Below are 25,200 nucleotides of genomic sequence, written 5' to 3' on the forward strand. Positions count from 1 at the left end.
GAAGGGTCTAATTCTGGACTATTTTCTATACTTGTTTTTATTAACTTTATATATATTCCTTCAATAAAGATATTAGTTAGATTCTGGCCTCTGTGTATGGTTATTGGTGCCTCTGCCGCCTGGGTCGTGACATCTGCGAACACTTAGAAACAAATGCGGTCATGGCTAATAGTCAACACGGATTTACCAAAAACAAGTCATGCCAGACTAATCTGATCTCTTTTTTCGATAGAGTTACGAGTTGGGTCGATACAGGGAATGCTGTGGATGTAGCGTACCTGGATTTCAGTAAGGCCTTCGACAAAGTCCCCCATGACCTTCTGGCAAACAAACTAGTAAAATGTGGGCTAGACAAAACTACGGTTAGGTGGATCTGTAATTGGCTAAGCGAACGAACCCAAAGGGTGCTCACCAATGCGTCGTCTTCATCATGGAAAGAAGTGACAAGTGGAGTGCCGCAGGGCTCCGTCCTGGGCCCGGTTCTGTTCAACATCTTTATTAACGACTTACATGAAGGGTTAGAAGGCACGATCATCAAGTTTGCAGACGACACAAAACTGGGAGGGATAGCTAACACTCCAGAAGACAGGAGCAGAATTCAAAACGATCTTGACAGACTAGAGAGATGGGCCAAAACTAACAAAATGAAGTTCAACAGGGACAAATGCAAGATACTTCACTTCGGCAGAAAAAATGGAAATCAAAGATACAGAATGGGGGACGCCTGGCTTGACAGCAGTGTGTGCGAAAAAGACCTTGGAGTCCTTGTGGACAACAAGTTAAACATGAGCCAACAATGTGATGCGGCTGCTAAAAAAGCCAATGGGATTCTGGCCTGCATCAATAGGGGAATAGCGTCTAGATCCAGGGAAGTTATGCTCCCCCTCTATTCTGCCTTGGTCAGACCACACCTGGAATCACACTGTGTCCAATTTTGGGCACCACAGTTGAAGGGAGATGTTGACAAGCTGGAAAGCGTCCAGAGGAGGGCGACTAAAATGATTAAGGGTCTGGAGAACAAGCCCTATGAGGAGCGGCTTAAAGAGCTGGGCATGTTTAGCCTGCAGAAGAGAAGGCTGAGAGGAGACATGATAGCCATGTACAAATATGTGAAGGGAAGTCATAGGGAAGAGGGAGCAAGCTTGTTTTCTGCTGCCCTGCAGACTAGGACACAGAACAATGGCTTCAAACTACAGGAAAGGAGATTCCACCTGAACATCAGGAAGAACTTCCTCACTGTGAGGGCTGTTCGACAGTGGAACTCTCTCCCCGGGGCCGTGGTGGAGGCTCCTTCCTTGGAGGCTTTTAAGCAGAGGCTGGATGGCCATCTGTCGGGGGTGCTTTGAATGCGATTTCCTGCTTCTTAGCAGGGGGTTGGACTAGATGGCCCATGTGGTCTCTTCCAACTCTACTATTCTATGATTCTATGAATGCTTCTGGAACACGGTCATACATTCCGGAAAACTCACAGCAACTCCTACAATACAGATGCGCTGCGCTTCCACCGCTAACCACTAGAGGGGGGCGGTTCCAACAAAAGAAAAATCCGCAGCGTTAGTGGCTAAGTGAAGGCTAGTGAAGGAGGAGGCGGCTGATTGTGATTGGCTGTCCCGCGATCCTCCTTAGCGAATGGGAAGCGTGGCACGGGCTCTTGCTTGCCCTCTCTCTGCTTAACATTCTTCTGCGCGACGCTGCACGCGTCGTTTCCGCTTCCGGTCCAGGCGCTGAGAAGGGAAGAGGCGTCTCCTGTCCTCTGAGCCTCTGGCGACGCGGTCGGGGCTTCGGCCGCCGGGAGAAGAAGGCTCTTCGGAGGCAGGTGAGGAAGGCCTTCGTACTGGAGAAGACAGAGAAGGCCGCGGAGGAGATCCAGGGCCGTCTGAGTGTGCCTTGAAGGGAGTGTATTTGCCTTGAAGCTTCTATAGCAGGCATGGGCAAACTTGGGCCCTCCGGGTGTTTTGGACTTCAACTCCCACCATTCCTCACAGCCTCAGGCCCCTTCCTTTTCCCCGTCAGCCGCTTAAGCAGCTGAGGGGGAAAAGGAAAGGGCCTAAGGAATGGGCTAGCATTATAGAACATTTATAGCTGTGGCCTAGATGCGAATTAGCAGGAAAGGAAGAAAATATTATACACACGAGAAGTAGGGGTGGATTCAAACACAGAGGTACACACACATACACACGCCGCTTTTCTATCTCTTTTAAAGGCCTCTGCAATGACATTTTGAAACATGTCACATTTCAGTCTTTTGAATAATGAAGTGAAAGATCAGTTTTCAACTTAGAATTGAAGTTTGGGATCAAACTTTAGCTGAAAAAAACGACATGCAACTGGAAAGGTGCTGTTGCTGAATGAAATATATCTAGACAGTGCCAAAAAGATTTGATCTCTTACCATATTAGAATATCGGAAATAAGAAAAGCCTTCTCTGTTACACAGAGACACTTTACTTTGTACTAATTTGATGGCACATTTGGAATGATCTAACCATTATTTACAGTATTTATTATTTATTTAAAGTATTTATATTCCGCCCTTCTCACCCCGAAGGGGACTCAGGGCGGATCACATTATATACTTATAGGGCAAACATTCAATGCCCATATACACATAGAACCGAGACAGAGACAGACACAGAGGCAATTTAACCTTCTCCTGAGAGGATATTCGATTCTGGCCACAGGGGGGAGCAGCTGCTTCATCATACATTGTGACGGCACTTCCTCATTCCAACGTCGTAAATTAGTTAAATTTTCCTCCCCACTTTATAAGTGGTACCTTATAGATGCAACTATCTTTCGGGTTGCTAGGTCAGCAACGAGCAGGGGCTATTTTTTATTTTTTAATTGACGGGTGCTCACCCCACCACAGGCTGGCCTCGAACTCATGACCTCATGGTCAGAGTGATTTATTGCAGCAGGCTGCTCACCAGCCTGCGCCACAGCCCGGCCCTATTATAAATACCTGAGGTGACAAATTCTAATATAGTGCTCAAGTTTCTATAGGTCAAGTCTCACTCAGCTATCTAATAAAAACATACACTCAGTTCTTTAGTTCTTCCTGCTGCACTTGTTTACTGCAGTGGTCATACAAATAAAGAAAATTGCATATATTTGGGAATGGATGTGCATTGTATTCATACATTCTTCCTTGTTTCATAAAATCAGCCCATATCCATATATAAGGGGAATGAAAATGAGTACATTGCTTCACCTAGCTCCCTTTCTCCCCTCAAAAGATTCTCACTGTGCCCTCTAGGTTTAATAACAGCTTCCAATAATTCAGTTTTGTTTAAAATTGAACAAAGGAGAATTTTGAAGAAAGAAAATAAAGAAAAAATATAATTCAGAAACCGCTTAAGCGGCTGAGGGGGAAAAGGAAGGAGCATGAGGCTGTTAGGAATGGTGGGAGTTGAAGTCCAAAACACCCAGAGAACCCAAGTTTGACCATACCTGCCCTAAACTGAGGCAGAAAAACTGAAAAGCAAAGATACAGGATGGGTGATACCTGGCTCAGCAACTGAGACACAGGTGAAAAAGATCTTGGGAATCTTAGTCCACAATAAAGTGAACGTGAGCCAACAGTGTGATGCAGCATCTTGAAAAGCCAATGCAATTTTGGGCTGCATCAAAAGGAGTATAGTATTTAGATCAGTGGTTCCCTACCTTTTTAAAAAAACCAGGGACCACTTTTACCAGGGACCTCTCTCCAGCCTTAGTAGGGTCAACTTTTTGGTCAACTTGAGATTCAGTTTGGTTATTTGGGGTGCTGATTCAGATAGTTGCATTGGATAGACCACATTAGCTCTAGTTTCTGATATGCCATCCAGTATTCGCCATCTGCTCACCCACAGAAAACCATATATAATAAATTCGAGCTGATGTGGTCTAGCCAATGCAGTTTTCTGAATCAGCACCCCAAATGACCCCAGGAACAGGCCTAAAAACGAAGACACCAAGGCAGCTCCGCTTCCAGGTTCCACATAGAATGGCTCTGCTCAGGAAGAGGGAGGAGGAGGAGAAGCAGCAGTTGAGAAAAGCAGCAGTCCGGAGGCCTTTTGTGGATAGTCTGCCTCTTCCCTCCCAACATCCCCGTTGCCTCGGCACTACAAAAGGGTTTTGCGAGTCCTATCACTTTTGTTGCAACAGCATATTAACGGTGAGGCCACGGACCATATTTTAGTTCTTGGGGACCACAGGTTGGGAACCACTGGTTTAGATCAAGGGAAGTCATGGTGCCTCTCTATTTGGCTTCTGTTAGACCTCTTTAGGAGCCCTGGTGGTGAAGTGTGTTAAAGCACTGAGCTGCTGAACTTGCAGACTGAAAGATCACAGGTTCAAATCCCGGGAGCAGAGTGAGTGCCCGCTGTTAGCTCCAGCTTCTGCCAACCTAGCAGTTCGAAAACATGCCGATGTGAGTAGATCAATAGGTACCGCTCCAGCGGGAAGGTAACGGCGCTCCATGCAGTCATGCCGGCCATATGACCTTGGAGGTGTCTACGGACAACGCCGACTCTTCGGCTTAGAAATGGAGATGAGCACCAACCCCCAGAGTCAGACATGACTGGACTTAATGTCAGGGGAAAACCTTTACCTTTACCTTAGACCTCTTTACCTGGAATAATAATCCTGTGTCCAATTCTGGGCCCCATAAGGGGTAATGACTCTGAGCTGGAAGGGGTCCAGAAGAGGGCAACTAAGGGCGCATCCACACAGCACCCAAAACACCCAAAGTCTCACACTTTTACCTGAGGCATCCAGATTTTTGTGGGGGGTGTGGGGTGGTCGGACTATTGTTTGTTGTTGCTGTTTTTGTTGATTCAGACTTAGGGAGCCCCTAAGGCAACCCTATCACAGAGGTCAAGATTTATTCAAAGGAAATTTGCCTTTCTGTTCATCTTAGGCTAAAAGAGTGTGACTTAGCTAAGTCGCCCAGTGGGTTCAGAGTCACAGTCCAAGGTTCAAACCATTACGCCACACTTTATGAATTCCCTCCCTCTCTTTTTCCTACTTCCATTTCTTTCTTTCTTTCTTTCTTTTTTTCTTTTTCTCCCCTCCTCCCTCCGTTTTGGAGGGAGCAAGAATGGGATGGAGAGGATTCCCTCCATTTTGGGAGGAGATAGAGAGAGGAAAGGAAAGAAGATTTAAGGAGCAAGAAGATGGTGATGGTGTGGCTTGAATGGCAGCGGCTGTTTAGGGCAGAGGTCAGGGAAATTACCTTGGTGGACTGGATCCGGCCTGCAAGCCGTAGTTTGAGGATCCTTGGTCTAAGGGCTTCCAGTATGTGGGCTGAGACAATTAGTTACTTTGATACCACAGTTTTTCCTGGTGAAAGATTTGGGAATTGCTGGTTCAGTTCGTTGCCATTTCATCAGGTAAATGCTTAGTGAGGATCCCCACATTGTCAGCATCCAAACTATATAAAGAGTTACATGGAAAGGCACACTGTGTGTGTGTGGGAGAGACACACACACACATTCTCACACATGGAGAAAGTTTTGACTTTTTCCCCTTTACATGTTTGTGTGTTTGTCTTCTCAACAGCTTGGAAAAGGGCAAGATGTGGCACGAAGCCCGAAAGCATGAGCGGAAGCTCCGTGGGATGATGGTGGATTACAAGAAACGAGCCGAACGTCGAAGAGAGTATTATGAAAAGATAGTGAGTGTTTTCTTTGTGGAGCTGTGATCTGGAAAGAGGGCTGGTGATTTCTCATGGTATCTCATGGGTAGACTCTCGGTCCTTGTCTGAGGGAGGCTTCTACAGTTTGGATATCACTATAGAGAAAACCTTCTGCCCAGTTGATCCTGTAATGGGGACTCATAGAAGGACCACTGCAGATTTTACCATAGTGGCTGGATTTTGTTTAGAAAAGCAGCCTTGTATATTGGGAAGGGATGACTGTAAAAGGAGTTTCTGTGGATGCCTTGTTCCACATGTCAGACATTTAGGCCATCCAAGTTGGGGTTGTGTCATTGTAGTTCTTCCTTAGTACTCTTCCTCCCCCCTCCCTTTATCCCCACAATCCCGACAGTGTGTAAGGAAAATGTTTTCAAGGATTATTTATTTATCTGGGAAATTTCTGTATCGCCTTTCTCCAAGGACTCAAAGCAGTTTACAACAACAGTTAAAATATCCAGTATAAAATAAACCATTAAAATAATCCTAAATCGGTCCTTGTCGAATGTAATATTATCCATTAAATAAGTAAAAACAGTCTAAAAATTAACAAGGAAAAGTAATATCATCGTAAAGTGATATCTTTTGAAACAAATAACTGGGCTGGAGCTTGTTAGTGTTTGTAAGAATGTAGGATTTGGATACAAAGAGATATTTCTAGATAGTGCAAGGGAGGATACTCTGATATTGAGAATCATATTAGAGTTACTGCCAGAGCGTGTAGATAAAAAACATTGGTGGTCTGACTTGCTTTAAAAGAGCTACCTCTGTCATACTTCTCTTCCAGAAAAAGGATCCAGCTCAGTTCTTGCAGGTCCATGGCCGCGCATGCAAAGTCCATTTGGATTCCGCTGTGGCTCTTGCAGCTGAAAGCCCTGTGAATATGTAAGTAGCCTTCATACTCTGTGCTGACAAATTGGGGAAAAACTGTCATGAAAATGAAGATCAATTGCACTTGCTTGATGTATTGTATCTCGATTGTTACTTGCAGGATGCCATGGCAGGGGGATACCAACAATATGATTGACCGTTTTGATGTACGAGCCCATTTGGACTACATCCCCATGTACACTCCTCCACTGTTGAACCCAATGTAAGGTGATTTTTAAATATTTGATCCCAAGATTCACACTCTTCCTTTGTTTACATTAAAAAAATGATTAATAGGAGGCTGAAAATCAGGAAAAGAGCTCTCATAACTAGGTTTGACTTCCAGTAAACTCTGCCCTACTCCATATTTTGCTATTTATGAAAAAAATATGTACTGCTTGGCTTAGGATGACTGAATGCCAAGATTTTGAGAATTTTTGTCCAGGATCATTAATGTACTACAGAGTAAATGAGGCCACTTTGATCCTGTTCAGACAACCATTTTTTTGGATTCAACCATTATCCAAAATCTCTGAAACACGAGTCTTTGTGCTAACACATTACATTAAAAGCTATATCAAAATTGAAAGTTCAAAACTTTTAAACATAAAAACCACAACATTTATTCTTAATGTCGTTACTAACTTTCCATTAAATTTTAAAAAGAGATTTAAATAACAAAAATTACCCTTCAGTAGTCACAAATAGACAAAAGAATGAGACAGTCATTTTTGATAAGCTTATTGATGTAGTTCTTTCACTGATCGAAGAAACACTATTCTCCCTTCTCTTTTTACAGATCCCCAGAACATGAGTCTGATGAAAGGAAATGCAACTATGAAAGATACAGAGGTTTGGTGCAGAACGACTTTGCTGGCAGTAAGTTCTCATAGATTTTTCCTGTCTCTCTTTAGAGATATACCTCTTGTAATATTGTACCAGCTTGGGTTTGCTAGCTGGGGAGGTGGTGGGGGATATACAAGTTGCCATCTAAAGAAGGATTTTTTTCCAAACTGCAGTCATTATGTGGGTAAGGAGTAGTATGAAGTCAACATCAAGGTGTGAGAGAGGTTGCTGTATTTTTTCTTGCAGTTGTCTCTCTCTATTAAACCTATTAAACTCTATTAAAGTTTTCAGAGTTCTTTGTCTTAACCTTTGTCTCATAGTCTCAGAAGAGCAGTGCCTCTATCAGATCTATATTGATGAGCTGTACGGGGGGCTCCAGAAGCCAAATGAGGATGAAAAAAAGAAGTAAGTGTTCATCCTTTGAAGTCAGTGAGGCAGGACTGAGATGTGCTTGAGGGAGAGTACATGATTAAGACTTGTACTATTTTGTTTGGTCCAAAGAACTGCCTTGAGCTGGTGAAAGTTGTACAGTACTCCTAAACATCTGGAAGATTTCCAAGGCACCTCTTTGTCGTTGTCTTATTGTTGTTGTTGTTGTTATTATTATTATTAGTAGTATTATTATTCCCTGCCTTTTCTATTTTAAAAGAGACTCAAACCAGCTAAGCCATTGCCTTACACATTTTCCCTTGACTTAAGGTTTTCTATCATTTTCAGTTAACCAGTCATCCAATTATTGGTCCTAATAATATTAATATTAATAATAATAATAATAATAATAATAATACTTGACACAAGGGTAGTATAAGAGATGCAACAAACTTCCTTCTCCATCAGATAGTAAACATTAGTAGCCAAGCAAGGATGTCCATCCTGAAGATGCCAGCTAGCAGTGTTTCCCCCCCCCCCCTTTTTCTCTCCAGGTTAGCAGAAAAAAAGGCCTCCATTGGCTACACATACGAAGACAGTACGGTGGCTGAACTTGAGAACCCATCTGAGAAACGACCTGAAGAGGAAGACTCTGAGGAAGATAGCAACACAGATGAGGATGAAGTCATCCCTGATATTGGTACACCTCCAAGAAACTATTGCTATTTTAGCATTGGGCCTTTATGAAATTGGGCTGTGACAGGAAGGCATGAGAAAGGAATGGTGCATTTGAATCTTCTTGGCTCTTTACCTTTTTTTGCTCACCATGTTCATAGTGGCTAGGGGTGATAGAAATTGGCACATCTGGGAAGCCCCAAGTTGAGAAAGATTGTTGATTCTTAGTTGTGCAGAAGAAAGTATAAACTAAGGAGCTGAATCCCCCAGAATGGTTTTTCTATAAGTTTACAGAATTGGAGAATTGCATTTCTATGAAGTGTGATTCTCTTTTAAATCAACCTCCTCGGCACCTTTAAGCAACTTCCCAATGTATTCCTCAGTAAAAATAGAATTAATTTTTAGAAGTAACCTAGTAGACAATTTTACTAGTAAAATTGAGCACTTGAACACAGAAATGCTGGATCACTTTTAACAACCACCATGTCAGACTACACAGAGAAGCCATTGAAATCCACAAGCATGTGGACAATTTATGTACAAGGTTTATGTACAAGGTTTTGTGGATGAATGGCTCAAGTATTTTGTATTGTTTTAAATCTGTATTTAACTGCTTATGTTTTATTCTTTTGTATTATGTATTGGCATCGAATTCTGCCAGTTTTGTAAGCCGCCCCGAGTCCGAGTCCCTTTGGGTGAGAAGGGCGGGATAGAAATGATAGAAATAAATAATAAATAAATAAACTTACAGAAAGGAGGAAACCATGAAAAGGAACAAAATTTGGCTAACAATATTAAAAACTCTAAATCAGGACATAAAATAAAGAATAACACTAAAAAAAACCAGGAATTCCAGACAGGAAACAATCAGTGCTAGCTAACACCTTTCAACAAAGGATTCTCCTTGGCAGGAATCAGCCAGGCTTTGAAACTGCAAGTCTATTCAATGCTAATCAAGCTGGCTATTTGCAACATTCACACTTGCCCCAAAAAGACAAGAGTTCATTCTCCCACTCTGGACATTCCACAGATATATAAACCCCACTAGCCTAGTTTCCAACAGATCTCACAACCTTGGAGGATGCTTGCCATAGATGTGGGCGAAATGTCAGGAGATAATGCTTCTGGCCGTACAGCACGGAAAACTTACAGCACCCCAGTGATTCCGGCCATGAAATCCTTTGACAACACATTTACTTATAAAGTTTGATGTGGCAAGTGGAGTGATGGCAGAAGATGTTCCTTTGGACTTCTGAGAATTGCTTATTCCTGTTGTGAATGCTGATCTATCTGTATTTCTTTGTATTTCTTGCAGATGTTGAGGTCGATGTAGATGAGCTGAACCAGGAACAAGTAGCTGACCTGAACAAGCAGGCAACCACTTATGGGATGGCGGAGGGAGACTTTGTTCGGTAAGATGTTTGTGCTTTCAGGGTTGTCAAGTCTTCTATGCTCAGTCTTTTCTTCTGTAAGTTGACATGATTTTGTGGTGATCAGCTTGGATAATCAGTCGTGTTATCCAGCCTGCAGACAAGTGTTTCTGGCTTCAAGAAACTTACCTGTAGATGGAAAAAAGGGGAGTGAAAGCAGTTGAAAGATTGATTGGTATGAGCTGATCAAAATTATGAATGCTCTGTAGAAAAGTGTCTGTGGAACCAAGCTTTCAGAAAGTAGCACAGTACAATAGGCCGCCATGAAGTGATTGTAACACAATTGGAACGGCTTCTGGATTATGACTTTGGTTATTGTGTTGTTTTAACAGATTATATTTATGTACTGATATGTTATGATGTCTATGATTTTTTATTGATTTTAATGTATGGTGTATATTGTATTTGTATTTTTATGTTTTTTGTGGTATTGAATTATTCCCAACCTGGAAGTCGCTTTGAGTCCCCTTTGGGGTGAGATAGAGTGGGGTAAAAAAATACAGTAAATACTGGAGTTTTCTTTTCTCAATCTTTCCTTCTTAAAAATAATAATTTTAGGAGTCATTCAGTAAAGCTAAATGGTAAGAAATTAGGAAAGATCAAAGGATGTTATTACCATGGCACATAGCTAAACCATGAAATTTGCTGGCGCAGGATACCGCAGTTGCTACCAATACAGATCGCTTTGAAAGAGGATTAGTGCAATGCATGGAGGATACAGCTGTCAAAGTTTTTGCGTCAGGGGGGACTATGTGTTATCTCTATTATTATTTGAACTGGTATATTTCTGAATGCCAGTTGCTTGGAAACGCGAATGGGAGTATGTTGTGCCCCTTGTTCTGCTTGTAGGCTTCCCAGATGTGTATCTAAATTGGTTAATGTGTGGGAAGAGAATGCTGACTTAGAGGCTTGCTTTGGTCTGTTCCAGAATTATGTTTATGCCTTTATGAGTGGTTTTCACTCATGTTGGCTACATAGATTTTCAAAGGCATGTGATACTAAAAGCACACAGAAGGTTCATAGTAAAATTGAAATTACAGGCAGTCCCCAAATTACAAACATCCAACTTACAAATGACTCAAAACTAAGAATGGGGGTGAGACAACAGGATGTAGAGATATCTATCTCTATGAAGGGAAATTCACTCCTGAAAGAGTTATGGGGGAAAGGTCTTCACTGAAGCTTTATCACAAATCCTTGTTTCCACAACAAGCCACATTTTGTAAAATCCAATTCTCAGAGGGACAGAAAGTGAGGTGAAATCTGTCAGAAATATTAAAAATTAACTAGCACTGAAAGGGTTAAATGGATGCAATGACTCAGCAAAAGCTGCACTTCAGTATAAGCAGGTGTGCCTGTAGCTTAGTCGGCCTCAGGGTGAGAGGACCTGATGGTGTGAGAAGGTTTCGTGAGAGAAGCCCCAGGTTGAAGGCCTTAGTGTGTGAAGCTCCTGTGTAAGTTCGGTGTGAGAGGAGGCTCTGTGAGAGTCAGGCCCGGCCCAACACGGCACGCTGGCCACGCCCCCGCGTTGGGCGCCACCTTCCCAGGGGCGCTATTGAACCCCTGGGAGGCGGGGCCACACCTGGCGGAGGCGGGGCCATGTGACGTGGAGGTGTGGCCAGCTCTGGCCCCACCTCCCGCGGGGCGCGCCATGGCGCAGCCAGGCCAGGGCGCACCCCGCGGGAGGCGGGACCGGCCACGCCTCCCATGGCGCGCGCCCGCTGCAGCGGGAGTCCTTTCAGGCTGCGGCCTGGAAGAAATCCTGCTGCAGCTTGGCTGCGCCAGGGCGCACCCCGCGGGAGGCAGGACCAGCCATGCCTCCCACGGCGCGCGCCCACTGCAGCAGGAGTCCTTTCAGGCTGCGGCCTGGAAGAACTCCTGCCGCAGCTTGGCTGCACCAGGGCGCGCCCCGCAGGAGGCGGGGCCACGTTTGGCCCCGCCTCCCACGCCGCGCACCCTGGCCCCGCCTCCCATGCCGCCCGTGCCGCGGGAGGCGTGGCCGCCCGGCGTTGGAGGCGGGGTTAGGGGGCGGGGGGCGGGGCCAGTCCTGGCCACGCCTCCAGCGGCGCAGGGGAGGGGGCGCAAAAAAAAAATTGCGTACCCCTTTGAATTTCCTCGGGCCAGTCCTGGTGAGAGTGAAGCTGTTTATCTGCATGAGAAATAAGCCCAGCAAGCAAAGAAACAAAGAAGCATAAAGAACTTTATTTTTGTTATGGAAACCTTGTTTTTGTAAATAGTGCAACTATATTATTTTGCTATAAAGAACAGCCTCCTAAGGAAGAGATAACATTGGACTGTGTTTTTTTTTATTATTATCACTTTTGTCTACTTATGCTAGGTCACGCTGCTACTAATAAGTTACTCTGCTATACATTTATGGGGAAGGTTTTTTGTTAATCAGCCCACTCACCTAACAAAATCTTCTGAACAACGGCAGAGAAAGCGAAACAAACGCCACAGGGGTGTTAACCCTTCCCTATGCTATCCTAATCTCAAAAAATAAATGTTTTTGGCTGGAGTTGCATTTTAAAAATGTACCTGTTCCGACTTACATACAAATTCAACTTAACAACAATCCTACAGAACCTATCTTGTTTGTAACTTGGACACTGCCTGTATAACTTTCGAAAGGTTAAAGACAACAATAACTACATCAGGAATAAACAGCTCCCCTTCAACTATGATGCAGGTTGAAACTCTTTGCCTGTGCCCCTTTCCCTTCTGACCCTGTTTTTCTTCTGAAAGGATGTTGAGGAAGGACAAAGAGGAGGCAGAAGCCATTAAACATGCCAAAGCCTTGGAGGAAGAGAAAGCCATGTACTCGGTAGGTAGTGTTTGGGAGCCATCCCATATTTATGCTTTGTTGCCTCCCCCGCCCCCTCTTTGGCTAATGCAGAGGGATGAATCTAAGCCCTGGTACAGGTCCACCTGGAATCTAGGTGGCATAGTCTCTCTTTCAATACTAGGATGCCTGAGGTGGAGAAACTTTAAGGACTTCCCTGTTAACATAGCAACCTCTGATATGCCCATCTGTTTTCTTTTCCAGGGTCGCCGCTCTCGGCGACAGAGGAGGGAATTCCGAGAAAAACGTTTAAAAGGAAGGAAAATCAGTCCTCCAAGGTAAGACCCTTGATGATGGGAACCCACCTGGCTGATATTAAGCTGAAAATATCCATCTCCCTTGCTGCATGAGGAGTTCTGGTGCATCCCACAATGATGGAGGAGGATATCCTGACTCTCTTTCCTGTGGGAGCTCAGAAATGTCTCCCATTGTTCTCAGTTCTCATTTCACTATAAGAATGAATGAGTCCTCCCATGTGGAGTTCCAGTGTCTTGGGTTTTCTGGACTCAGCCATTTTCAGCATATGTCCAGCAAGCTGACTCAGTTGGTTTTCTACTTATCTAGAATTAATGCTAAATCTTGTCATTATCTTGTTATTTCAGCTATGCTCGGAGAGATAGTCCCACCTACGATCCCTACAAACGGTGAGTGGATATAGTGGTTGCTACTGTGTGTATCTTTGAACCCATCCTGTCGGGTGGTGCAGAAAATATTCTTGTTCAATGCATGTATAAATGTATTCACATATTCTGCACATACTGCACACACATATATACACCACTGACACACCAGTCAGATTGGTTTGGAAGGACTCTGGCTTACCAGTTTTGTGTGTTGCTCAGGTCGCACATTTTGTTCAACTGAATATTCACTGTCTGCTGTGAGCCCCACTATTTCCCACCTCACTTATTGTGGGGATTACGTTCCAGGACCATCCGCGGAAAGTGAAAATCCACTAAGTAGATATTTGTGTTGTTTACAATCTCACTGGCAAGTAGCTCCTGCCGCTGCCGCTGCCTTGTGAGACGAAAACAAAGCTGCTTCAGCCTCCTTTTCTCTCCCTTCGGCTTCTCCTTCCTTCCTTTCTTAGGCTTCTCCTTTGGAAGGAAGTAGAAAGAGGGATTTATAATATTATTTTATTATTTATACTATTTTAGTGTTTATTTAAAAAATGCAAAACAGCGAGTCCGCAAAAGTGAACCACGAAGTAGTGAGGGAAGACTGTATTGGTGTGATTTAGAAGGCCTCTTCTTCCAAGTCATTTAACACAGTTGTTAGTTCAATCTTGCTTTGTAAATTGCAAACGTTTTGCTGTGTTTTGATAACTATTAATAGCTACAATTCATTTGAAGTTGAGTCAAGGCCACTCTCCTGCTCCACTGTCTGTAGTGATGCTCTTCCTTCCTCCCTTCCTCAGCTCACCCTCTGAATCTACATCTGAGTCCCGTTCTCGCTCTCGCTCGCCTTCCCCGGGTAACGAGGAGAAGATCACCTTCATCACCAGCTTTGGGGGCAGCGATGAAGAAGCAGCTGCCGCCGCTGCTGCCGCCGCCGCCACTCAAGCCGGAGGAACTCCTAGGAAGGCTGCTTCCCTTGGCAAGGCACGCTCCGGCCAAGTGCAGCAAGGCAGCGCTGCGGCAGGTCATAGCGCCTCCTCCCGGTCGGTAATTTTCACGCCTGCTTCGCTTTCCCAAACCTTAAAGCAGAGACCGTCCCGGGGTCAAAAGGTTGATTTCTTTCTTTTCCCTCATCCTCCCTGACCATATTGGGGATTGGCATTCCCGTTGGTCACTCTTATTGGCCAGTCCCCAGCCAAGTAGCATTTTCATTGCTGAGTCTGGTCAGGAAAAAACAGGGAAAGATGAATCCCCCCTTTTCTTGTGAAATGCTGGGAAACTGAGGGTGGTTGATCTATGGGTTGTCAAGGTGGGTGAGGTCAACTGGGGAATGCATTGTGTACCTTCCATGAAAGCAACTGGTGCGTGGCTTCAATGTCAAGGACTTAGAAGGCCAGAGGCCCAGCGAAGCAACACTGAGTTGATATGGGCTCTGTTTTCCCATGGGCTATAGTGCTGATTTACTGCAATTTGAAATCTAAAATTCTATACTATCAAAATCCAAATCCTACAAATGATTACTGCTATGATATTATTCTGTTTGCCTTTTTAAGGCCAAGCTGTCACATTGTAGAAATCTTAAAAAATATATAGTGATAAAAATGGCACAAGAGCTGTTAAAATGAGTAGTGATAAAACGACAGTATAAATATGGTTTTGTCTTGTTCAATGAGAAGATAACATAATGTTCTTGTCGCTTACCTAATTTGTTGGTCCTTCTTGGGGGAACCTGTTCCTATGCCCAGTTCCCACTCACCCTTGGGACAATCCAACATATTGTCTTTCAATGAGCCTTCCTTTCTAATGAAGGAGATGATTTTTCAAATATGCACTCTATTTCTAAAATGGAATTTGGTGTACTCAGGCACTAAGTGGATATAGTTCTGGGCTCAAGTCATTCACAGTGAGATCTTGCAGGAAACCAGAGCCCCTCTTGCCTTCTACACTGGACTTTGGCATTGTGTTGAGTCCCTGGCCTTCCAACTTCCATTATTGGGTTTGATAAAGAGTGAGGATGGAAAATGGGAGTCAGGCTTACCTGAGCTACTTTGAAGCTTCCCAACTGTTGATAATTTACAAACGCTTCTCTACTTATGGAACCATCCGCTGGTCTGAGTTTTGCCCACCTTGGGGTGTCCTCACATGTGTCCTCAGCCCCCTTTCTCCCTGCATTTTCCAGTCATCTTGGCTTCTGTGTGAATAGCCAGCATTGTGTCTTTACTCTTTGCAGGCGACGCTCTACCTCGTCCTCATCTTCCACATCCTCAAGTTCTTCGTCCTCAAGCTCCCGGTCCAGTTCGCGGTCTCACAGGGCCAGTGGGTACCACAGAGCTAGTCGCTATGGCCGATCGCGGAACCACAGGTACTCTCGGTCCCGAAGCAGGACCAGGCGGTACTCCGCAGGAGGCTCAAGGGATGGACACCGTCACTCCAGGTCACGCTCAACAGAACGGGGCTGGCGATACGGCTCCCGCCGGAGGTCTAGGTATGTAGATTGGGTGGAAATAATATCAATTTTTTCCCCATTTTATATAAAATATTTATTATTTTTTGTAAAAATGCTCATGGATTTTTTAAATGAAAACTATTATTTTCTGCAGAACCCTGTATTTTGTGTACCCCTCCTGTTTACTTTTCTTCCAAATTTATAGTTTTTGCACAAATACCAATTTTGCAAAGAACACATTTTTGTATACTTGAACAAATGACACCAGTGTTGCACAGTGTTTCTGGAAATGTTGAGCTTCTTTGTACAAACACAACCTCATATGTTTTTTGCACATAATAACTGCCTATAATCCTTTTTGGTGCCAAAAGTGAAGACTGAGCATAACTTCTTTTTCTCCCTCTCACAACAGTTTATTATTTTTATAAATTTTGATTTCATGTACTGGCCAATTTGCTTTATATTATATTGTATTGCATTATCTGGCATTATCTTGTTTTATAGTATTTTATAGGTTTGTATTTTACTATTCTTTACTCCATGTATCTATGTACACAGAATTTAGATTGTATACCTTTGGTAGGACCCACTAGTTTTGGTTGTTTTACTTTTAAAGCACTGTATACATTGATGGCACTATATAAGCAAATCTTCATGATAAGGAAATCCACAATGACCAGAATGGCATTCCTCCTTCTTCAGAAGCCATTCCCGGTCTGGAGAACGCTATCGGTGGAGCAGCGGCAGAGGAGGGAGGCACTGGAGCAGTAGCCGAAGCAGCCGGAGTGACAGCGAGTTGCGAAGCCGTAGCCAGTCAGCATCTCCAGCGCGAGAGAAACAGCTGAGGCCTCCGGCTTCCCCTGCAGTAGGGGAAAAATTGAAAAAGTGAGCTTGTGAATTGATATCCCCTTGTTGCTTCTCCTGATCGTCTCCTTTTCATCACATTGTGGCAGAGGAGTTGGGATTGTGGAAAGCTAGGTCTCTTTTGCCAGGGTTCAGAGTCCTTGTCAGCATTGTTGCCAAATATTATCAGCTGTCCAGTGGCCTGAAAGTGTTAACCTTGTACAGGTGACCTTCTTGGGCTCTTTTTGCAGCCACTTAGCAGTTTGAGTTTGGAAGAAGATAAGAAGGCTGAGAGAATGTAAGAGCCATTACTTGTGCTAAATCTGCTTGCACAGTTCTCATTGTTATCAGAGGGGAGGTGGATCACACTTGATTTTGTTTGCCCCTGCAGAATATAACCTATGGGAGCATGGCTTCTATCAGCCTTATTGAGAGAGCATCCCAGTCATGGTGCTCTCAGGAATAGAGATTTGAATTGATTGCCTGCCAGGAGATAAGACTGAAAGCCCAATTCTGCTGCCGTTTGTTGTGAGAAGTATCCATTAGCAAAAGGGCTGGAATGCTTCTCTGCACTTTCTACTGCAGCATTTATCATCACTAATAATTATGCTATGACAGTAATATGTATCGGCATCTGCTACTTAAAAAAGCAACCCAACCTTGGAGAGGCCTGGATCTACAACTGGTTCTGGCCCTGATAGACATTTGTTGGTGCTGTATTCTGACCTGTCCTCCCTTTTCCTTTCAAGGGCTGAAACTGCTGGTGGTAAAGAGACAGGAGCTGCCAAAGTCAGTAAGAATTTAAACATCACCTTTTAAATTCCCATCAGTACAGAAAAAGAGGGAAGCAATAGTGGTGCAGGAAAAATGTGTTTTTTGGGTGGCTGTACTTGGTTGTTTTAGACCTTAGTCAGAGGCTAGATGGAAACAGTCAGACTACTGATGGCTTTTCTAAACTTGAAAACCACCTTCAAATTTGGACTTTGCTGGGTTGGATTTCAAAGTGAAATATATTCTTGCTAAATGGTGGATGGGTAGTATTTTGTAAGCTGGGAAGAGATTTTCCCAAGCAAGGTAAAAATTAGATTTTTTGCCATATATGGACAACAGGTGTATGATTCTTCACTGTTTTTCTGCATGATTACTGACTTCAGCAATTTTGTTATTGCTGTGAAAATTTTGCACCAAATGTCTGGAAATGGCCTCTGGGAGAATGAGGGAGCATTTACATCACCTTTTCAATTTTTTGTGTCCCAAGCCATTTTTAGTTCAGGAAGGTCCTTAAAAAACAGTTTTCTGATCCTGTTAGGAGGTGCTTGAAAATATGGTGAAAATGTTCCCTAGAGAATTTTAGGGATTATTGGGAAATGGGAAGCAGTCCTCCACGATATCTTGGGCATATTCAATTGCCTGTCTTCCCACTATTATCCACATCTGCTTTGCCACCAGGTTGTAGTGTTACTCAGCCATGAGCTGCTGTACGAAAACCTGATGTGATATTTATTGTTGAGCTCATGGCAAGAGCATATTTTTCTTTCAAAATAAAAGGACTAATGGTTGTAAAAAAGAATTCTTAACTAAAAACAATCCACTACTTCTAGTGAATCCAGTAAGAACCAGTGTCTCTCTGAAAACTATCCAAAAAAGGAAGATTTTAACTATCTTCTGAAAAGGCCATGTTAATGTAGGGGAGGATGGGGATTCCAGAGTGTCGGTGTAGTCACTACCCTCTTCATCAGTTCTGCTAAACCCCTCAATTTTGGGGGATATTGAGACCTGCTTATAAAGGAGATAATACTCCTTTGTTTCTCCTGGTTCCAACATTACAAGGCCAGCAGCGGTTTGAATTGGGCCCGCTGGAAAAAATATGGGAAGCATTTCCATTTTTTGCAATAAGAGTATACTATCATACTCATTTTCACATCCCTGCAGCCTTCTTTCCCAGTTGTTGTTTACGGCCAGTTTTCAAAGGTATCCAGAATTTTCCATTTGCTCCTGCTGTCCATCATGGCTCTGGGACCATGTGAAATTGATGCACAGACTGACCTAGGCAACTGAGCCATAGGTGACTTCCAGTCATCCAGTATCCAAGCCAGGTCCTTGAGATGGCAAATCTATTTTTTTTCAGTGGAAGTACGACTCTTGTTCACTCCATGATCATCTGTTCATGGATTCAGTTCTAGTTACCTCAGGTTCCTCTCTCTTGCTCAGATAAGGCTTGGTTAACTCACATCCTTAGCCAAGAACTTGACTGCCTGCCTAGACTGAGATGAAAGGACGCAGTCGTTGGGGGAGTTCTCATATTAATCATAATTTTATTTATTTTCCATACTTGTATCCCGCCCTTCTCACCCCGAAGAGGACTCAGGGTAGCCAATTGGACTTCACATTTCCAAATAACCTTTTCCAGTGATTCACAGAGGAACTGATAGAACCTGATGCCAGTAGCCAAGTTGCTGGACCAAAAGACTTGGTCTTCAAATGCTTATCAGAGAAAGGGCATCATGCCTTGAAGTCACTGAGTCTGTTCAGTCCCACACAGATCGAAGGCAATGTGGAGAAGATGTGTTCTTGGATCTTCCCCTGTATGGGATCTGGTTTTCTATAGGTTTTTCTTGAGTAATGATTATTTCAGAATCCAAGGGATGGATTAAAGGAGTTAGGATCAGGATCTTGTAACAAATAAGTCTGAGCACAACTGTTCACTCTTTGCTTTTAATCTGGCTCTGAATTCTGCTGTATAGAGAAACATGGCGATAATCCGCATGTGTAAATGTGCATGTGTACTTCTCTGTGTGAGATAAACTGGAATTCCTTGACTGAATGCTAATGAAACTACTCTCAGATAACATTATTGGGACTTTGTATTATTGGCAGTTCTATTTATGTGAGCAAGGCAGCCCCCAGAGGCTTAGGATGTAGTTTAAGCCATGGTACAACTGAAAGGTGTTTTCAGTTGTGTGTCTGTTAACCTGTAGAAGTGAGCTTGCCTGTTGGCTTTTGAGGAGTCTGTAGGAAAATATGTTTTTAAAATTTCTGTATTTGTTCAAACTCACGTTAGGTTAAAAAAATAATAAGCAAACAGTAAACAGGAACAGGGAGTGTGATCAAAACCACAGGTTCATGCTCTGCAGCTATCACTTAATCCAAGGAAATGTTGAGCATGTTGGTGTTTCCAAAACACTGCCTTGCTTTGGCCAGGGCTAATACAGAACCCAGCTGATCTTCTCAGATTGTCAATAAAAGCAATCCAGCTCTTCAGCAACTCAGGGAAGAAAAATAGACAATTTTGTTTTAGGACATCAGAACAAGTACTGCAACAATTCCACACTTCTCCCCTGCTCTACAAATACAGCACCCAAAAATCTCAGTTCTAAGTCAATCTTTTCCAAAGAGTTGTGTCTCAGACCCATAATCCTAATTATTTTAGAGGTACCTTGCTCCATGTCCCAGCTTTATTTCCTCTGTAAAAAATCACTGGCTGTATTTTTAGTGTGGAAAGTAGGAGAGCTATTGGGTAGAGCTCGGAAAAGTTCCTTTTCCCCATCTCCTGTACCCAGCATCGCCCATGGTTTTTTTTTTTTTTTTTAAATCCAAGATCTAGTAGTGGGTTCATTCAAAGGCCAACTTTTTAGCTGTTTATCTTGACATGGGCTCTTGGTCAGGAGTGGATATACCATTCAACACTGAGCAAAGCCAGAAAATGTATAGTGAGTCAGAGGGCTGGAGAAATATTCCAGGCTTTTAAGATTAAAGCGTCAAGAGTTTTGGAATCCTGCCCTGCATGAGGCGGAGAATGCCTTGAATTCCTCAGTGAAACACAGATGTGTAGAAGCTGAAGAAACCAACCGCCTGAGTTGTATACAGTCCTTGCTGAGGCCTGTTTTAAGTGCATCTTTCTTGCACTTTGTGTTCACTGTGGAGATCTTTGTTTCAGATATTTAGAAGAGAGTCAGTCCTGATGACACCTGATACTCTGTTAATTTCAGAAGAGTAATGAAGTAGGCTCTTGTTTGCTGGTGTCTGGTTCTTCAGCTCCGTTTTGCCAATTGTGACGATTTGAGCTATAGATTTTTTTTAAAAGAACAAATAGAGATTCAGAAGGTTTCAGCCTTAAGTTGTTTTAGAAAAGCTGCAAGTTGCTTTTTCTTGGACTTGGGGAAAATTTCTTGTCATATTTAATCCAGTTCCAGATCATTTTAAAATGACACATAGCTAACACTTCTAACAAGAACTACTAGTCAAGTGATTTTTATTGGCCGCCTTGCCTGAAACACAGTAATTTAGGGGGCAGGGGAGGGACATCATAGTTTGAAAGGGTGAAGGAGATTTCTTAAAAATAATACTTGCCTGGAGGTAATTTTTACTCTAGACAAGGTTGCATTGGGGAAGATGGACTGGCTTTTAGATCTTTCTGCTAGTTGTCTTTCCTTCAAGCCAGAGATGCTCAACCTGGTTTATCTAACTGCTTTGCCTTTCTGGGAAGTTTTTGTTTTTTCATCAGTCCTTTAAGCAAACATCTTAAAAAAAGCTCTCTGAAATATCATTACAGGCAAAAGAGCCCATGAACCTCAATTAATTCCTCATTGATTGTAGTCATCAAAGTAATCTCCTTGTTCATGCTGGGTGACCTCTTTGTGAAAAGAGTGTAGCTGCTGAATCTCCTGGAACTTGAAATCTTTTCAATTTTTCCTAGTATGGAGAGGAATTTTAGTTGACATAAATTCCATTGTCCTCCCTTTCAGTGTTGCAAAAATATACATTTTTTTGGTCAACTGTGTGCTTTGTCCTTCTCGAAGGCTTGCCTTTCTTGACATGTACCTGGCCACCTCCCGGTTTTATTGCAGCTTCAGCCAAGAGGCAGACTTTTTAACACCTTTTTGTTTCCCTTCTGCTTATAGCCAAAACTGACCCCGCAGGAGAAGTTGAAGCTGCGCATGCAAAAGGCGCTTAACAGGCAGTGTAAGCATCCTTGGGATGGTGGGAGTAAGGAGGGATGCAAGGCAAGGGTTTCCTTCTTCCTTCTCCTGGTCTTTGTTGAGTAATACTGGTTCATCTCTCCGCCCTGCCTCTTCAGTTAAAGCAGATAAAAAAGCCGCCCAGGAGAAGATGATACAGCAAGAACATGAGAGACAGGTAACTGGCAGCCATGAATGTATGCAGTTTGCAAAAACCTGTTTTGCACCTAAATTAGACTGGCATGGATCTGGGATTCAGCCCTGTATTTTTTACAATAGACAAAATGGGTAGTAATGGGAAACTAGGCAAGTGAGTGGTTGGGCAACTGAAGCAAGAATTGAGCTGCTTAGTCTGGGTGTGTTTGTACTTTTTATCACTTGTCCTTTTGGAGAAGTCATGTCTTATTATGGTGAAAGTCCAGTGCTGTGAAGGAAAATGTTTTGTGGGAAGTTCATTAGGTCATGGGTACAATGGCACATTGCTGCTCATTTGTTCTTCAGCAACTCGCTTCTTGATGTGTGATGTTTCACATCTGGATTTAGCTATTAGGATTAATAGCTAGTGTAATTCATCTTCATGAAGCTAAAGCTCTCTAAATGAAAGGACCACTGTGGTATAGTGGTTTGAGTGTCGCTTTTGGACTCTGGGAGGGGACCATGGTTTGAAGCCACAACTCAGCCATGGAAACCAACTGGGCAATTTTGGACAAATAATACCTTTTCTGTCTTAGGGGAAATAATGGAACACTTATTCTGAATAAATTTTGCCAAGATGACCCTGCAGTAGGGTAGCTGTAAGTCGTCTCATGTTTGCAATTGCACAAGTATTTCATACAGTAGTTGGCAACATCTCAGAAGCTAGAACTTCTGAATATATTTTTCTGGTAGTCATGGAAGTTGATCATAGAGTCATGCTGGAGGATCTAGAGAAAACATACCAATCAAATCTGCAAATAATGAAATCCACAAAAGTTAAACCTGCAAGTGTGAAGGTTCAACTATTGAATGCTAAGCTTCTTTCTCTTAAGTGGGAATAATCGGACATTGCTGGTATTCCCTGCTGTTTGTTGTAGTTGCCAGTCAGCTGACCCAGTATGTTCTTCTCTCTTCTAGGAGCGAGAAGATGAGTTACGTGCCATGGCTCGGAAGATCCGGATGAAGTAATGCCTCTTGGAGTTTCTCTTAGCCCTGATGTGGAGTGGTGGGAGGGAATGCAGCGGGAGAAGGGGATGAATCAGTGGTCCCCTTTTGTTGACCCCCAACTTTTTCTCTTGGCAGGGAGCGGGAGCGTCGGGAGAAGGAGCGGGAGGAATGGGAGAGACAGTACAGTCGCCAAAGTCGTTCTCCTTCCCCACGTTACAGTGAGTGCCTAGTGCTGAGAAAGAGGAGTGGGGTGTGGGATATGGACCATGGGAATAAAAATAGTGGCCACAATGCTGCATGATTCACACAAGCAGAACTATGATAATCTTTCCCTTCTTCTGTAGATGCCTCTCTTCCACTAGTAATTACTTGCTAGTGGAGAGGCATTGCAAATACAAGCTGGCTATGTCTCTGAAGCGTAGGAAAGGAATTGCAAAGTCGCTTGACCAGTGTCTCTTCCAGATGAATCCACAGCAATAACCATTCCCTTCCCATATCCTCTAATTTTTCTCTGCAGTTCCTTTCAAAATGGCAGCAGGGACTGATGTTGCTTCATTTCCTCTTGCCATTTTGAGAGGAAGTGCAGGTGGAGGTATCTGCAGTAGTACAGATGCCATATTTGCAGTTTTGGATGTGGAGCATATAGATAAAAGTAAGCTTGGTTTGGTGGAGGATACAGCATAAACAAACAATATTAATCAATATGTTTTATTTTTCCTGGTTCTCTTATATTTGGAATTCATGGAAAAGCAGGGTTTACACTCCTTTTCTGGGGATATGGATGTGGCACAGCTTGGAAATGTTTTTTCAAATGATGTCCCACAGTGCAAAGGCTACTTATACTATTCTGAGAGATTTGTTCAAAACTGAGTAGTTTCCAGCCTTTGCTTCAGAAAGGCAGCTTCTCCGTTCCTATTCTGGATCAATTTGGAGCACCCAAGATCTCCAAAATGTATTGCCAGATAGGAAGGGAAGCATGGACTGTGTTTTAATTCTCTTTGACAGTGTCTGAAATGTGCCATTGACCTTAACGTTACATTCCCACCCATTCCATTATTGCACTTGTGGAAATTCTTTTATCTTAAATAAGCAGATTTAAATAATTTGGAGGGATGTAATCTGGAGATGTATTTTAATGGTTTTTAACTTTTCCCCATTTGTCTTGCAGGTCGAGAATATAGCTCTTCACGGAGGTAAAATCTTTTTTTTAAATCACTCCATTTGTCTGGAGGTATATTGGTATTTGTCTTGCAATTTGACCCGCTCTTCCACTCCTTCTAGGCATTCGCGGTCCCGATCCCGGAGTCCCCACTATCGTCACTAGGGAGCGATTTCTGGTGCGACGCTGTTGGCAATCCTCTCTCTTCCTTAACACATTTCACCCAGCCCCTTGTAACCATGTGAAATAATGCTGTATATTGCTGGTTTTGTTTTTAAGTTGTCAAAAAATAAAAAATAAAAACAAAAAAAACCCTTCACTGTACTTATGATATTCTCTTTATGAAAAGCCATTAGAAATTGATTGGAAATTAATTAACACCAGTGTGGAAGTATTACTGAATACAGGCAGTCCCCAAGTTACAAACATCCAAGTTACAAATGACTCATAGTTAAGAAAGGGGCCGAGAGAACAGGAAGTGAGTGAAATCTACCCCTCGGAGGGAAATTCACTTCTGAAAGAGTTAGCATGGGGAAAAGGGGTCTCCACTAAAGCTTTATCACCAATCCTTGTTTCTACAACAAGTCACAGGGACAGAAAGTGAGGTGAAATCTTCTGAATGGGCACAGACAGCAAAACAAACTCCACAGGGGTGTTCATCCTTTCCTATGCTATCCAAAGCTATAAAATCTATATTTGGTTGAAGTTACACTCTAAAAAGTACCTTTTTAAACTTACATATAAATTCAACTTAAGAACAAACGTACAGAACCTATCTTGTTCATAATTTGGGGACTGCCTGTATTAGGTGTCAGTCTTAAAATGAAAGCAGTTGAAATATGTTCCACAGTCCTTCCCTAAAAAAATTAATTTGTCTGATGACGGCTATACTTCAATGGGCAGATTCTGGGAGCTGCTTACATATGCTGCAGCCGAATTAAAAACCCACATAAAGGGATCTTTTCCCTTACAGTGCTAAAACTATGCACCATCACTTTTACGACCAAAATAGCATACGCACATGAGGCAGGTATTTAGTAGTCTTCCAAGGAGCCTAAGCTTTGCAGTGCAACAAAATATCTTTAAGCAAGAAAAATCTAAAACTAGTGGTTCCCAAAGTCTAGTCCTCCAGATGTTTTGGACTTCAACTCTCAGACGCCTCAACTGCTTTGACCAACAGTCAGAGATTCTGGGAACTGATGTCCAGAGCACCTGGAACACCCCAGTTTGGGAAATACTATTTCGAAACTGCCATTTGCACACAGCACACTATTTTGTGATTACTGACCTAAGCACATTTCAGTTTGCTTTCTGCAACTCTCGGAGAGA

The 25,200-nt window shown here is 43.0% G+C and overlaps 1 protein-coding gene across 2 annotated transcripts; it reads left to right on the forward strand.

The window, feature by feature from the left end:
* Positions 1–1,665: 1,665 nt before the first annotated feature.
* On the forward strand, positions 1,666–24,195 carry clasrp (CLK4 associating serine/arginine rich protein). Of its 2 annotated transcripts, XM_003222849.4 has the most exons (21): positions 1,666–1,816; positions 5,541–5,655; positions 6,461–6,558; positions 6,665–6,766; positions 7,343–7,422; positions 7,710–7,794; positions 8,313–8,458; positions 9,749–9,845; positions 12,609–12,687; positions 12,910–12,983; positions 13,308–13,349; positions 14,123–14,365; positions 15,553–15,807; positions 16,471–16,653; positions 17,361–17,400; positions 21,513–21,573; positions 21,689–21,747; positions 22,683–22,729; positions 22,848–22,930; positions 23,881–23,905; positions 23,994–24,195. In XM_003222849.4, the coding sequence occupies exons 2-21, from the start codon at positions 5,557–5,559 to the stop codon at positions 24,034–24,036; spliced, it is 1,941 nt and encodes a 646-aa protein (XP_003222897.1). In that variant the 5' UTR covers positions 1,666–1,816; positions 5,541–5,556; the 3' UTR covers positions 24,037–24,195. The 2 variants fall into 2 exon arrangements, 1 of the variants encoding a protein (XP_003222897.1); XR_506702.3 differs by lacking the exons at positions 23,881–23,905; positions 23,994–24,195 and having other exon boundaries at positions 17,361–17,404; positions 22,848–22,881.
* Positions 24,196–25,200: the final 1,005 nt, after the last annotated feature.

Source organism: Anolis carolinensis, unplaced genomic scaffold, assembly GCF_035594765.1.
Source record: "Anolis carolinensis isolate JA03-04 unplaced genomic scaffold, rAnoCar3.1.pri scaffold_10, whole genome shotgun sequence".
NCBI classification, from domain to species: domain Eukaryota; kingdom Metazoa; phylum Chordata; class Lepidosauria; order Squamata; family Dactyloidae; genus Anolis; species Anolis carolinensis.

What these genes read in the sequence shown, in the direction of transcription:
- clasrp (XM_003222849.4), top strand. Translation starts at nt 5,557, where the DNA reads ATGTGGCACGAAGCCCGAAAGCATGAGCGGAAGCTCCGTGGGATGATG. An exon ending in GCTGAAAGCCCTGTGAATAT is followed by an intron (nt 6,559 to 6,664) that starts GTAAGTAGCCTT and finishes TGTTACTTGCAG; the next exon opens with GATGCCATGGCAGGGGGATA. An exon ending in GCGGAGGGAGACTTTGTTCG is followed by an intron (nt 9,846 to 12,608) that starts GTAAGATGTTTG and finishes TTCTTCTGAAAG; the next exon opens with GATGTTGAGGAAGGACAAAG.